This window comes from Blennius ocellaris (assembly GCF_963422515.1).
Source record: "Blennius ocellaris genome assembly, chromosome: 14".
NCBI lineage: Eukaryota > Metazoa > Chordata > Actinopteri > Blenniiformes > Blenniidae > Blennius > Blennius ocellaris.
In genome coordinates, this window is record NC_137663.1 from 8,809,246 (window position 1) to 8,823,731 (window position 14,486).

A 14,486-nucleotide genomic window follows, 5' to 3' on the forward strand; every position below is an offset into this window, starting at 1 on the left:
CTTATCTTGACACAAGTCGGTAGAGTTGGAATAAGCAAGTTATAAAACAACGGAAAGTCTGCAGTGATGTCCTTGTATAAGATCATAAAAGGTTTGCGGTAATACGTCTCTCCAGTAAAGAGGAGATCTTTATCTCTTTACTGACATATTAAAACACGCAGCACGACAATCGAAGGCGGTACCATCTGACCTTAAAGGTACGATTATGCAATATGTCAGTAATATGTTATGTAAATTAACAGCACTTTTGTGACCAGCAAAGTCAGCAAGTTATCCAGCACTGGTAAAACCTTGTAATGTGGGTTTTGCACCACAGGGTGGTGTGTTGAGTCGCTCACATAAACAGTTGCTGGAAAAATTACATTAAAAAAAAACATATTTATAGCTGAAGCTCTTCACTTCATCACAGTCGTGTTGTCCATAGAAGAGTGATGGTTTTCCCATTGGACCCGATCTGAAATATGGCAATGATAAACAAAAAGAAGAGCTTTACTATACAAACAACTCAAACACAGCTGTTGGTGCACAACAGAGGGGTAAACATTTTGAGAAATGCAAATACTAAGAGTTTAAACCATATGCAACGTCATGCAGTTTCAATAGGGATTTATATGATTTATAATGTAGTGTTAATAAAAGGGCTACTTGACTTTAGCAGTGCTTCCAGGCGGATTTTTGCTGGCTGCAGAGTAGAGTGATTGTAAATCAAAGTTTTCTTCAAAATAAGAGTATTGGCAAAGCCAGTATTGATCAACTGCAGTGAACTCCAGTTCATCCGCAGCTCCTGACCTTTGGTTAAAACCAGCTTAAGCGTTCCTCTTATAATAAACCCGTGTACACTTTCATTCTTTCTCCTCCTTTGCCCTCCACCTCCACCTCCACCTTTCCCTCTTTGCCAATAGCTTCACCTGCCTCCCCGTCGAGGAGTGTCATCTCTTTTGGTGGGTTGAGTTAATGTTTGACAAGCCACCACAGATATACACACACATCGAGATCTCCTTGTTCCTTTAACTCAGATGCTCTCAGTGGAGCTCGTCGTCTTCCAGCCGCCGTCCTCCTCCACCTCTGGATTACTAATCTGACTTCTCTGAAAGCATCATGGAAAGCTGGTTGAAGTGGTTCTGGTACCACAGAAACTACTTCATCATCATCATCACTCCTCTGGTGCTGCTCCCCCTGCCGCTCCTCAGTCCCACATCGGTGAGTGTGTGTGTGTGTGTGTGTGTGTGTGTGTGTGTGTGTGTGTGTGTGTGTGTGTGTGTGTGTGTGTGTGTGTGTGTGTGTGTGTGTGCGTGCGTGCGTGCGTGCGTGCGCGCGCGTGCGAGAAACGTGAGCCTTCATCAACAGTCCTGTGAAGGTCTGTGGGATTATTTTTTGGAGCAACACTTGTTCCATGACTCTACCAACTTGCCTCCTCAACATGTGTTTGAAAATGATATTAAAATCATCCACTTTTGTATCATTTTAAATTTAAAAAGATGAGCTGAATTGATTCATTCTGTTGACGGAAGATGTCTGGGTAAAGGATTTTATTAAATATATTCATAATTTATTAAACCTGTTGAATGGGGGGAAAAATAATTATATTGGATCAATGCAAATATATAAGTTGCACTGAGTTAGAAATGTGTATGAAATTACTAGTCTCACATGAGCAACATTAGTTAATCTAGTTAATAATTGAATGAATTGGAATAAACTATATTCGTACATTAAAAATATAATATAATTAAGAAAAATTACTCATCAAATAGAATGGATGAAAGAATATAAAATCTGTACAATACATTCATTTTAATTGACTCAATTTAATTTATCATTTGTGTGTATTTGGCACTATATAAATACAATAATTTTTTTGAGATGAGATCAGTTCAAGAGTTCTTTGTTTTACTTTCTTCAATATATAAAATATCCAAACAACCCATGAAAACAGACGGCAGGAATTTGAATACAGGTTTCAACAATCCAAAATTATTAAAAACAATTAAATAAATAAAGTGAAGATATGCAGGATAAATAGTTCAATATAAAACATCAAATAGATCTTTATTGCTCCGTCAAGGCTGCTGAATCACCAGAATGAAAAATGTTTTTTTTTATGAGATCTACTAAATTTTATAGTAATAAATGTGTTTTAATAAATCTTTAGTAGGATCAGTGCAGTGGACAGGAGGCGTTTTCATTTTAGTAGAACTTGACAGGTGCGCTGACGTTTTACTACATGTTGGCACTCAGTTACCAGAGGACATTTTAAAGGGTTTCCCCTCCCTGGAATTGCTCCTCCCTCTCTCTATCTCGCCCTCGTAAAGTGTTGAGGTTGCATCCAGCAATAAAGTGTGATTTGTTTTTCACGTGAACTTCATAAAGGGGACTTAAAAGAGAGCTGGGTCAAATACAGTTAAAGACTCACAGCGGATTGGTGGATTGAAGTGAACTTTTTCATTCATCTGCAATGTGACAACAATAGAAGACATGTTTGTCACATGTTTTGACCATCAGCAGCACAGCAGCAGAAAACAGGATCTTCTAAAGCCACACGACAAAACCCAGCGTTGTTGAGACTTGTTGCATCCTGCCGGACACAGCACGACTTTAATTTAACCAAAAATAAATAAATTAAACACAAGTGTAAAGCACAAAGCTGTGCTTACGGAGCATTGCATCATTTCTTAATATTACCGACTTTCTTTACAGTTCAACACTGATATTTAGTGGTCAGAGAAAGGAAATGAAATAAAGTCAAATATATAAGAAATGTTTTTCACACATTTGGATGACAACAAATTGACTTGACTTGAAATTGGGAAAATGAGATTTGAGATGGCCAAATGTGGCCTTGATCCTCAATGTGTATCTCAGAGTCCACAGGGAGGATGTCCTGCATAAAAGCAGCAGCCAGTTAGACACTATGGAAATCCTCTCTTTGTTTCTTTTCTTTTTTAATCGTGGTACTTAGGAAAAATGTGACATTGCGATCTGAATGAGATTCCAGAACATTTCCTGAAACTCCCTGCACATTGACAATAGTCACCCCAACCAGTATTTGAGAATAATGACTTCTGATTAATTGAAAATTACTATCTGCAATATAATAAATCATCATGCATACATACATCTATTTTTTCCACCTTAAAATGCATTGAATCACAATATTAACAGAATAATTGCAAACATACATTTTTGGAGATTGTCTCACAGTTCAAGAAAGGTAAAGGGGCAGCCTGTGGCTCATGTCTGGACTAGAGAAGAAAAAAAAACCTTTTTACATCCTGCAAAGAAACAGTTTCAAAATGATTGATCCCTGAAGATGTGGCTTTTGTGTGGAGTTTCATGTTCTCTCTATACATCCATGTACGTACAGGATTTTCAGTGCACTTCAACAATTAAGTCACATTGATTATTCTTAACTGACATGAAAACATCAGGCGGTCTGTTCAACTCACACTGAAAAGGTCTCATTCATAAGAGGTCGGCAAAGTAGCTTTGTCAGATATCATAAATGTTCTTATCAAAGACAATTAATCAACCCTTTTAAATATGTGCAGTCATTTTATATGACGGCGCGTCAGTTATTCAGCAGTAGTTGATTACACAAAGTTTTTATCTCGGACATGTGAAAAGAAAATCAAAATATTGAAAACAACAACAGCCAAAAAAACTCAATACAAAAAATAAAAACATAAATGAATCTCTCTTTGCTTCTTTGTGTGAGATAATAAACAATTCAACGGGAACCTACTGGATATTAAAGTCAGCAGACATGTGAATCATGAAATTTGTAAACTTCAAGAAAAGTGAGAATCAAACAGGCGTTTATGAATCACGTGTCAAACTTTGTGAATTTACAGAGTCGAAAAAGACACATAAAGATGGTGACATAATCGGTTATATATATATATATACATATATATATATATATACACACACACACACATATATATATATGTGTGTGTGTGTATATTTTATATATATATATGTATATATATATATATATATATATATATATATATATATATATATATATATATTATATATTATGTATATCACTAGGTGTAGATCAGTTCTAACTTGATTTTAATATTGAGTTTAAAATAATTCAAGGAAAATGACAATTAAAAAATAACAAGCACGAATAATTCAAAATCTATATTTTGTATAAACAAGTGATGTAGGAAATAGGAAAAAAGTAGGGAAAAAAAGAAATATGTGTTTTAAATAAACTATATTACCGTTGTTTATTTGGTTGTATGATGGTGAATTAACTCCTAAAACCCAGATTTTTTTTTTTCCAATCATAATCTTTCTCGGAGCAAATTGTGACGAGACTTGTGTGTCGTTTTATGTCAGGTAATCAAACGGTCGTCTTTCCCGGAGGAACTTGAGTTATCTTGTAAGATAAGTCCACGACTGCGGCTCAGTCGTATCTGCATGTGAAAAATCTTTATTGCCTCCTAAAGAGACACCGGAGATAAAAAAACAAAGATCAAGTAAGCTCAATGAGTGTTGTGACTGTGTGTGTGTGTGTGTGTGTGTGTCTACATCTGTATCCTTATGCATTTCAATATTTATGTGTATGTGTGTGCAGGAGGCGAGATGTGGGTATGTCATCATCCTCATGGCCCTGTACTGGTGCACAGAGTGCATGCCTCTGGCCGTGACGGCCCTGCTGCCGGTCGTCCTTCTCCCCATGATGGGCATCATGACAGCTGGAGCGGTACGGCCCGGCCCGTGGTTCTTCCTCTTCTGGTTCAGTTTATTGTTTCCGTTATCTAAAAGATCTCCCTCTGATAACAAAGTGAGATCACACTTGGACCGAAATCTAAGTCCACAGTCCTCATGTGTCTCGTCCCCGACGGACAAACTGAACAAAATACGAGAAGAAACTGAGACCTCATTTAGAATCAATTCCTCATTTATTCACTTTAATAGACCAGAGTGTTCTGTTAAGACAATGAGTTTATGACCAGGAAAACAAGATTATTGAAGTTGAATGGAAAAAACCCACAGCAGGCACCACATTTTTTTTTTTTTTTTATTGTCATGCAGGCAGCAGCTGATGCCACAGTTTTAGATTTATTGCTCATAAAATGAGTGTGACTGTGCGTTAAATTTGTACAAAGATGCACAGTAGTGCAGCAATTAACACATATAACCAAAATACAAAGGTAATACCTCACAGCTTTATTTGTAGAGTTTGCATGTTCTCCCTGTATATGAATGGGCTTCCTTCATGCACAGCACAAACACAACTATACAAACCAGAGAAAAGAAAAAAAACGACATTAAGTATTGACAAATATATTTACAATGGACATACAGTCTATATAGAGAGTGAAGAAAAACATGCAAAGAGAAAAATTTTAATTTGTGGAGCTACTTTTTTGTAGAACAAGTTACATATTATTTTGTAGAATAACTTCTGTTTCAGTTCACCTCAGATGTCTATCAGATGTCTGATGAAACCCAACAACCATTAGCGATATTATATTATAATGTGGAAAAACATCAGAGAGTCATTCAGCATTCAGGAAAATCACTTAAGAGGCGGATCAATGTGGTTCTTTGAGTTTGACGGTTGCTGTCACCCTCCAGTAAACCGGAGTTGAGTGAAACAGTAACAGAGCTGCTCTTCACCAGTGCTAATGCCAAAACGAATGCTGAAAATGTTTCCGTCTTCGTGTGGGCGTGTCTCTGTTCCAGGTCAGCGTCGAGTATCTGAAAGACTCCAACATGCTGTTCATCGGCGGGCTGCTGGTGGCCATCGCGGTGGAGCACTGGAACCTCCACAAGCGCATCGCCCTGCGAGTCTTGCTGCTGGTTGGTGTTCGTCCCTCGCTGTAAGAGAGCCTCGCGACGTAGCGCCCCCAAGTGGTTGCTCAGAGCCCCCGAAGAACACTCACGGGTGGCCGCCTTAAAAGTCATGAACACATACTCTATGATCTCATAGTTTTGTTCAGGCACAATGAGTCCTGTAAATTATGTTTGTTTTTCTTTTTTTTTTTTAATCTGCAGCATTTTATGGATCATATCTATAGTTATTTTTCTGTTTTTGCAGCGCTGGGCTCATTTGGCATCTTAATAAAACACAAGCTTATAGAAGCGAGTAATCAAATAAAGAAATGCAGCACTTCGCCAAGTGTGCGGATTCTGAATCGTCTGAATACGCAAGAAAAGATGAGTAAAAATATAATGAAAGGAAAACAAAGAGCCTCGCAACTCAGTTGTTTTTATTAAATTCTACCTTCAGTTTTGTTTGTTTGATTTCCTTTTGTTGTATTTTTGCAAGTTGCACTGCACTTTTAGCTGTCAGGGACAACCGAAATGGATTTTGGTTTTCCTGTTAATACTATTGTATGAAAATGTTTCTGTTGTTTTTGATTCAGTCATTACATCTGTATATATTTTCACTTTTCTCTATCCAACCATCAGCCATGGCATTATGACCACCTGCCTAATATTGTGAGAGTTTCCCTTTTGTTTCTTTTATATTAAAAAAAATATGATGCACTGACTTCATGTCAAGATTCAACCTTCACTCCTTTATTTACCTTTATCATACCTTACTTGCGGTTCACAGGCGCCATGACACAGAGCTCATCACTGGGACTGTCAGTGGTCATAATGTTATCGCCGATACGTCAATGCTTCTCACCACATTTTGTGCTCTATTCTCCTCACCGTCCCCGCCCTTCGCTCCTCCCTCACTCCAGGCTGATGATCGGCTTCATGATGGTCTCAGCCTTCCTGTCCATGTGGATCAGCAACACGGCCACCACGGCCATGATGCTGCCCATCGCCAACGCCGTGCTCCAGCAGCTCAGAGCCACGGAGATGCGGGCGGAGGAGCGAGACCTGCGGATCTCCATGGCCGAGAACCCGGCGTTCGAGCTGGAGGTCACCGAGTCCAAGCCCGAAATCACCGACAACAAAAAGCTGGACATGGAATCGTCCCCGGAGGACCAATCGTGTGAGTCGAACTTCTGCTCGGCGGAGGAAGCGAGGGCCTGAACACGCCTTCCCCTCGACTAACTTTTAATTTGATGCGCAGATGTGGAAGAGCACGACCCAGAGTCTCTGCAGGAGGACACAAGGAAAAGGATAGAGTCAAAGTATGAACTCCTGACCAAAGGCATGAGTCTGTGTGTGTGTTACTCTGCCAGCATCGGCGGCACGGCGACTCTCACTGGCACCACGCCCAACATCATCCTGAAGGGCCAGATCGAGGAGTAAGACGCGACCGTGCATGACACAAGTCCAAATGTGGAGGAAGAATCTTATCTGGTATTGACACGTGCTTTACTCTCTGTTGCTCCTTCCTCTGAAGCATCTTCCCCGGCAGCGACGGCGTGATCAACTTTGCCAGCTGGTTCGCCTTTGCTTTTCCCAACATGGTGATCATGCTGGTGCTCTCGTGGATGTGGCTCCAGTTCATGTTCCTGGGCTGCAAGTAAGTGAGACTTTCTAAAAGTCACATGTGGCTGCATCGTTTCGCAGCAGCGTCTCTACCAACCTGTGAGCAAATAGTTTATTCAGGGGGATTCAATCTGCAGCATCTTTGTGTTTTCCTCCTCAGCCTGAAGCAGAGTTTTGGCTGTGGGGGGAAAACCGACAGAGACAAGGAGGCGTACGCCGTGATGAAGGAAGAGTACGCGAAGCTGGGCAAAATGAAGTTTGCCGAGGGCGCCGTCCTCACCATCTTCGTCCTGCTGGTGCTCCTGTGGTTCACCAGGGAGCCGGGCTTCATTGACGGCTGGGCGACAGTGCTCTTCAACCAGACGGATACGTGAGTGCAGATGGGTTTAGCCATTTTTCCCGCTTGAGCCTCGCGTCAAAGTGCAACCAACGCCGGACACCAACGGCCCCAGCGTGTTTTAGATTCTCCACACAAATGACCATAAAGATTAGCAGGGGCCTGATAAGGTGGACCTGCAGAAACAGAACGATAACACACCGCTCAAGCAAAACAGACTGCTGAAACCCAAGGATCTGACGATTCCTTCTGAAAATGCATCGTGCCCAACACAAAATTATACATCGATCCATCTTCTATACCTCTTTATCTCCCCGAGGGTTGCTGGGCTCTGACTGTGGGCAAAGGTGGGACACACGCTGGACACCGTGACTCCAGTGTTTGCATTATTATTTGACATGGTTTTAGATTTTTTTGTTTTCTCTTTTTGTGTGCAGAATTGTTGAGCCATCCGGTTGAATAGAACTGAAGCAACAATGGGGGAAAAAAATGGATGGATGTTCAAACAAATGTTTCTGCACCGTTACAGAAGCAGTGACATAATCTCATCTCGTGTCGTTCAGGTTTGTGTCGGATGGAACCATTGCCATATTGATGTCGATGCTCTTCTTCGTCATCCCGTCTCGGCTGCCCACGTTCGGCAGCTACGGCTACGGAGAGGACGGTGAGACTCGGTAGTTGTAACGTCACATTCGCCCCCCCCCCCCCTTTTTCCAACTAATTTCCTGTTTCATGTTCACACTCCTGCGGGGGCTCGCAGGGAAGCTGGTGAAGGCTCCCCCGGCTCTGCTGAACTGGCAGGTGGTTCATGAGCGGATGCCCTGGAACATCATCCTGCTGCTGGGAGGAGGCTTCGCTCTGGCTAAAGGCAGTGAGGTGAAGACCCACAACACACGGACAGGCTTTGGTTCTCACCGTCACAAAGGGACGATTTCTGGACGGGAAATTGAATTAAAGGCTTCTTATGTTGCTGGACTGTTGTGATAAAATACCTGTTTCATCATATCACACTGAGGTCAAACACAAGTGATACCTGACAACGACACTATAACTTATGAAACATCATATTAATAATATTCTACATAGCTTAAACCAAAATAACCAAAAAAATGGGATGTTCTGGAAATAAACAAAACAAGACAATATTGTAATTGAAAGGATTTTTGTACTCTATTATTATACATGTGAACTGAAAAGTGAGCGTCCTATTATTGACCTTAAGAATAAAACAAAATGGTATTTCAGTTCCTGTGTGATAAATCCTAAAAATAGAAGGAAGATTATTGGCAAAATTCTTATCTATTATTATCTGGAGATGGTTTGGACAAAAGGTGTAAATTGAGGATCTGTTTGCTTGATAATGAAAACTAAGCAGTGCCCATATAAAACTGTTACCAGTGACTGCATAGTAAATGACAAGTTTTTAAAACACTTATTTTGAACTTGCAGGGGATTTTTTTTTTGTCATTATAAGTTATATCAAACTTTAACAGAAATCCAGTGAGAGAATTATCCAATTTTCCAGAGTAAGAAATAGAAAAAATGAGTTTGACTTTTGTCAGTTTAATGCATATCGCAGATTTTCCTGCACAGAAGTGACACACATTGGATCCATATGTACAGTTTCACAGCAGGCGAGCAGTGGGATTGGAACGAGTGATTCCCAGTTAATTCTACAACTGTTCGTTGAAATGTGATTCACATCTGTCCCGTATTAGAGGCGTCAAACAAAGAGGCCTACTGACCAGAATGAGCCCACCCAGATGGACTTGATGAAACCAAACACATCTTATTTTTCACCTTGAAAGTTATTTCCTGTATTTTGTGGGTCATCTATCAAAGAAAATTGCTTTTTCAACTTCTACATTTTGGATGTTAGCCCTCCATTGTACATGTCGGGAGCTAAAAGTTGTCTTTTTATGAATCGGACCATTAATAATTAATTGAATTGCTGCTGCAGGAGTCAAAGCTCTCGGCCTGGCTGGGTGAAAGTTTAGCTCCCCTGGAGAGCATTCCTCCCGCCGCCATCTCCATCCTCCTCTGCCTGCTGGTGGCGACGTTCACCGAGTGCTCCAGCAACACGGCCACCACCACCCTGTTCCTGCCCATCCTGGGCTCCATGGTGAGCCGACATCCCACGCCTCTCCATCAATGCCTTCACCCCCCCAGCTTGTCTCTGACCGCTCCGGCTCTCGTCCTAGGCCACGGCGATCAAGATACACCCGCTTTACGTGATGCTGCCCTGCACCATCTCCGCCTCCCTGGCCTTCATGCTTCCCGTGGCCACGCCACCCAACGCCATCGCCTTCTCCTTTGGGAACCTCAAAGTCCTGGATATGGTGAGATGTGCACTCATGCAATACATAATGTACCTTCTACTGTGCTGCTGGGATTTTCCATTGAAGAATCTAACTTTCTCATCTGAACGTCCTGTTTATTTCCTTTTTGGTAAAACAATGAATGTTTGCACTGACGCCCTCCGACTGTGAATTTCCTGTTGCCTGCTCCCTCAGGTGAAAGCCGGCTTCATTCTGAACATTATCGGCATCTTGACCACTAATCTGGGCATCAACACGTGGGGATACGCCCTGTTTGATATGGGAACCTTCCCCGACTGGGCAAACACCACACACACAACACCCTGAGTAAGACTGAGAGGAATCAGTGTGAACAATATCGTCGTCTTCAGTATTTCCACTCCATGTTGCATTTGGTGTCGTGGCTCGAGCAGCTGTGATTGAAAGGACAGAATCATTCAGAATGGATAGATTTTAATTGTTGCACATGAAAAACAGCACCACATACCCTCACTTTAGAAAGCGGATACAGAAATCAATGAATGTTATTGTTGTGACAGAACAAAAAAAAAAAATCGAATTACATGTTAGATATTTATCTGAAAGCCAAGGTCATTTCCTTGTTGCCATTTCCCTGAATGTGACGTATGAAGCTAGTTATCATTTACAGATGAGACACTGCACTCTGTGTTTGGCTGATTATTTAAAATATCATGATTACTGCAAGTGAAACTGTGTTTGCTATATAAATGCAAAAGGGATGAATGATAATTGTTTAAAATAATTTAACTTATTACCATGTCCATTTTGTTTTACCATGAATATTTGTTGCATTTGTTCTTTTTTGTTATGACTGTTTTTACCAGGTTGGAATACAGTTAAATTTTTTTTTATCACTGTCAGTTCACTTTAAGACTACAGAGTTTGTTTTTTGTTTTTTTTCCCAGTGACACAATATGTCCAACAAAAGCTCAGAAATGATTATGATAACGCAGGTTGGTGTAAAAACAAGTGTAAAGAAGTATTTTCCAGCCTGTTTGCACTGCATTTATGAAATAAACTTCCCTACACCCACAGATTTGTTGTTTCCATGCCTGATCTGCAAGTCATGAATCACATTACACATCTTTATTAAACTATTTATTTAGAGGGGGCATCGCAGTGGAAAACTTCCGTTCATCATAGATGATTAATGTTCGATATGATATTTGGCTCTGCTCCTGTTTCTGAAACTTTTATAAATTGTGACAGAACCACGATTGTTGTTTTTATTTTTTAATTACTTAATTTTTACATGAAAAATAAATTTCAAGTAAAGTTAATCACATCTCATTCACACACATAATCAAATAGCAGGTCCCGAGGTTGTTCAGTGTGGCAAAGTGTCCCTTTACACACAGACTGCAAAAGAACTGAAGCTCCAACAAGCTCAAAACGAGACAAAATGGCTGAAACGATTAAAAAATAAGACTCTAAATCACCCAAAACACCTAAAATTAAACAAGCAAATTAAACTCGCTAAAACAACTGCACTGTAAGGAACATTTGAAAAGACAATAAGTCAAAGGGATTTTGCTTCCTGAGTGTTTTCCGTGTACCAACCAGCTTTAGTGTGTTTTGAGTCTTGTAGTGAAGGACATCAAAAGCGGACGTTCCAAAAGTGCTGACACAGCTCATCCTTGAACACAGACTGCAAATTACATCATTCTTTATGAGACGAAACAAGATTTCTCTAACAAGGGAACTTCGTGTTTTTCCTTCTCAGGATCATTAAATCCTCTGTATGAACTGGTTTTTGTGTTTGTTAGACAGTGTATCTTCCACTAATACAGCCTCTTTGTATATCTTTATTGCATCTTTCCGTGGTGCTTTATAACACGGATATCTTATGGGTATTGTAGTATTTGGTGTTTTGAAATAACAAAGAAAACACAGATCAATTTTTTGTGTGTGGATGAATTTAAAAAGATTGGCTCACATCAAATGTTTCTGACTTCAATATTATAGTTCAAGATTCAATTAAAGTTCCCGAATATAGCCCAAATATAAGTTATTAACTCTAAACTCTGGAGAAGAAAATGTCTTTAAGTTAGTTCAGTTAACTGTACATACAGCAGGTAAGTTTTGTGTGCTAGGAAATTAAAATGGAAGATTTTACTGTAAAATGTGTAATTTGAGTCTGAGTTTGCATGTTTTCTCTGCACTTGAGTTTTGAACTCTGGTTTCCTTCTCCAGTCCAAACAAAATGCAGTTGAAGGAAAATCAAGATCAAGATAAATTTACTTGTAAGTGTGAATATGACAACATGTTTTGAGATTTGATCCGTATACGGTAAAGAAGATGGAATTCATGAGTGAATCTTTATCCGTAATTTCTCGTATATTTTGTATTGTGAGCTGCTACTTTGCCAGTGAGATAACATGAACATGTTTGACTTTTTCTGCCCTCAAATTGTCAAAATAAAACTCAAATCAGGTAAACTCCATTGCTTTTTTTTAATTATTATTATTTATTTTAATGTTTATAATGTTTGATGTCACTGTATTGTTTAAAATGATTCCAAACCCTCTCCTTTTTATCTTTCATGAGATCTAAAATATGCCGATAAAGATGAAGGGATCAATAATAACAAAGTGAGATTCTTAATGTGTACAGAGCAGAAGGAAAGGTTAGTTGAAGGACAACTGTGAGATAAGAGGCTGCCGAGAGGCCCGTTTCTATCACGTTTATCACAAGTCAAAGTAATAAAGTGACAATACGGAGGGCGGCGCGGCAGATGAGCTTGTTTTTTTCCATCCCTGCGAGTGACAGATGAGTCATTTATATTACGGGAATCAAGCACAAGTGATGAACAGAGCGTCCCCTTCATTCACTCAACATCTGATCAATAACGCTCCAGACGCCGTCGTATTTCAAAAACAGTCCCATAAATCTTTATTTATTTATTTTATTTTTTAAATGTTTACTTCATTTCCGTCACGCCAACATTTGTCTCGTCAAAAACTTCACATGAGCTCAAAACAATTCATGAGTCACAATCAGCCGCACGTAAATCTGCTCTAAACATCTGTGTTACCTTTTTTTTTTTTTTTAATTCTAAATGTTGTTGAAACAATCAAAGTCAAGCAGTTTAGTCTGAGTTCCCTCCTCTCTGCTTCTTACCACAGTTTAACATTTCACCTCTTATCGTGCAGCTTGTGCAACGATTGCCGACAAAACCTGAGCCCTCGTCGACCTGTACCCGGGGTCCAATGCTCTTCTTCACCGGCTGCTGTCGCTCCTGAATCGTCTATTTTCCTGAATCGTCTTTGGACACGTCGCATGTACATTGAGAGAAAAGTCGCCCGTTTTGAAAGCGACTTTCATGTGCATCAAAGTGGCGCTAATGAGAAGGTATGAAGAAGAAAACAGCGATGCACATGATCGGGTTGTGTCTCATGACGTACAGAGAAAGAGAGAGAGAGAGAGAGAAAGACAGAGAGAGAGAGAGAGAGCGAGACAGTTGGACTCTTTTTATAGTTTGGAGGAATCCCGAGATGGTTCAGGATGACGAAGGCCCTCGAAGATCAACACAAGAAAGAGTCCAAGTGAGAGCAGCAATAAGACGGAGGCAGGAATCAGACGGCAGAGAACCAACACTGACCAAACATGTAAAGTACATGAAAACAAAAACATTAAACAGTGATTTGATCTTTGAACAACTTTTTGCTACATTCACCATTTTCTTCTTCTGCTTTTTTTTTTTTTTTTTTTTAATGAAATTCCACCTTAAAAACAACATATTCAAGTTTTTTTGTGATTTTTTTTTTCTTTCTCGCTCCTATGAAAAGTCTCCAAACTGCAAAGTCCACTGTGAACCGTTAAGATGTCAATCACCCAAACAATGAGACACAAGGCTGGAGAAGTTCACGCAGAGCTCAGATGACAAAGTACAGGTACAGTCATATCAGATGGGCTCGCCTTCGTACGTCTGCTCGCTGTCGGGTCTGTAGAAATGTTGTGCTTTGAGCGAACACGATAAACACATCTGCTCTACTGTTAATAACGTGGGTCACACGACTCCAGAAAGTCTAATGAAAGAAAGAAAGAAACCGATTCAATCAAAATTTCTACTAAATATCTGCTGTGTAGAAAATGTTCTAACAAGGTTTGTGGAAAACTATTTGAATTCTGCAAACCTCATGTTCATATTGTTTTACTCTCCAGATTAGGACTCATGCTTCAAACTGACACGCACACACGCACACGCACACACACACACACACACACACACACACACACACACACACACACACACACACACACACACACACACACACACACACACACACACACACCAAATCTGAGGGGAAAGAAACAAGTCTTTAACATCCTAAAAACACACAAGATTTGTTCCTAAATCCTAACTTTTACTGGAATGAATAAAAATTATTTCT

General features: G+C 40.0%; 1 protein-coding gene across 1 annotated transcript; it reads left to right on the forward strand.

Annotated features, from left to right (window-relative positions):
* Window positions 1-1,098: 1,098 nt before the first annotated feature.
* Window positions 1,099-10,398, forward strand: LOC308139721 (solute carrier family 13 member 2-like; the record flags this gene model as incomplete). The annotated part of the gene is made up of 12 exons (XM_080509226.1): window positions 1,099-1,200; window positions 4,589-4,717; window positions 5,704-5,840; window positions 6,714-6,970; window positions 7,052-7,229; window positions 7,328-7,450; window positions 7,577-7,786; window positions 8,317-8,417; window positions 8,514-8,629; window positions 9,714-9,875; window positions 9,955-10,092; window positions 10,267-10,398. The coding sequence occupies 12 exons, from the start codon at window positions 1,099-1,101 to the stop codon at window positions 10,396-10,398; spliced, it is 1,785 nt and encodes a 594-aa protein (XP_080365352.1).
* Window positions 10,399-14,486: the final 4,088 nt, after the last annotated feature.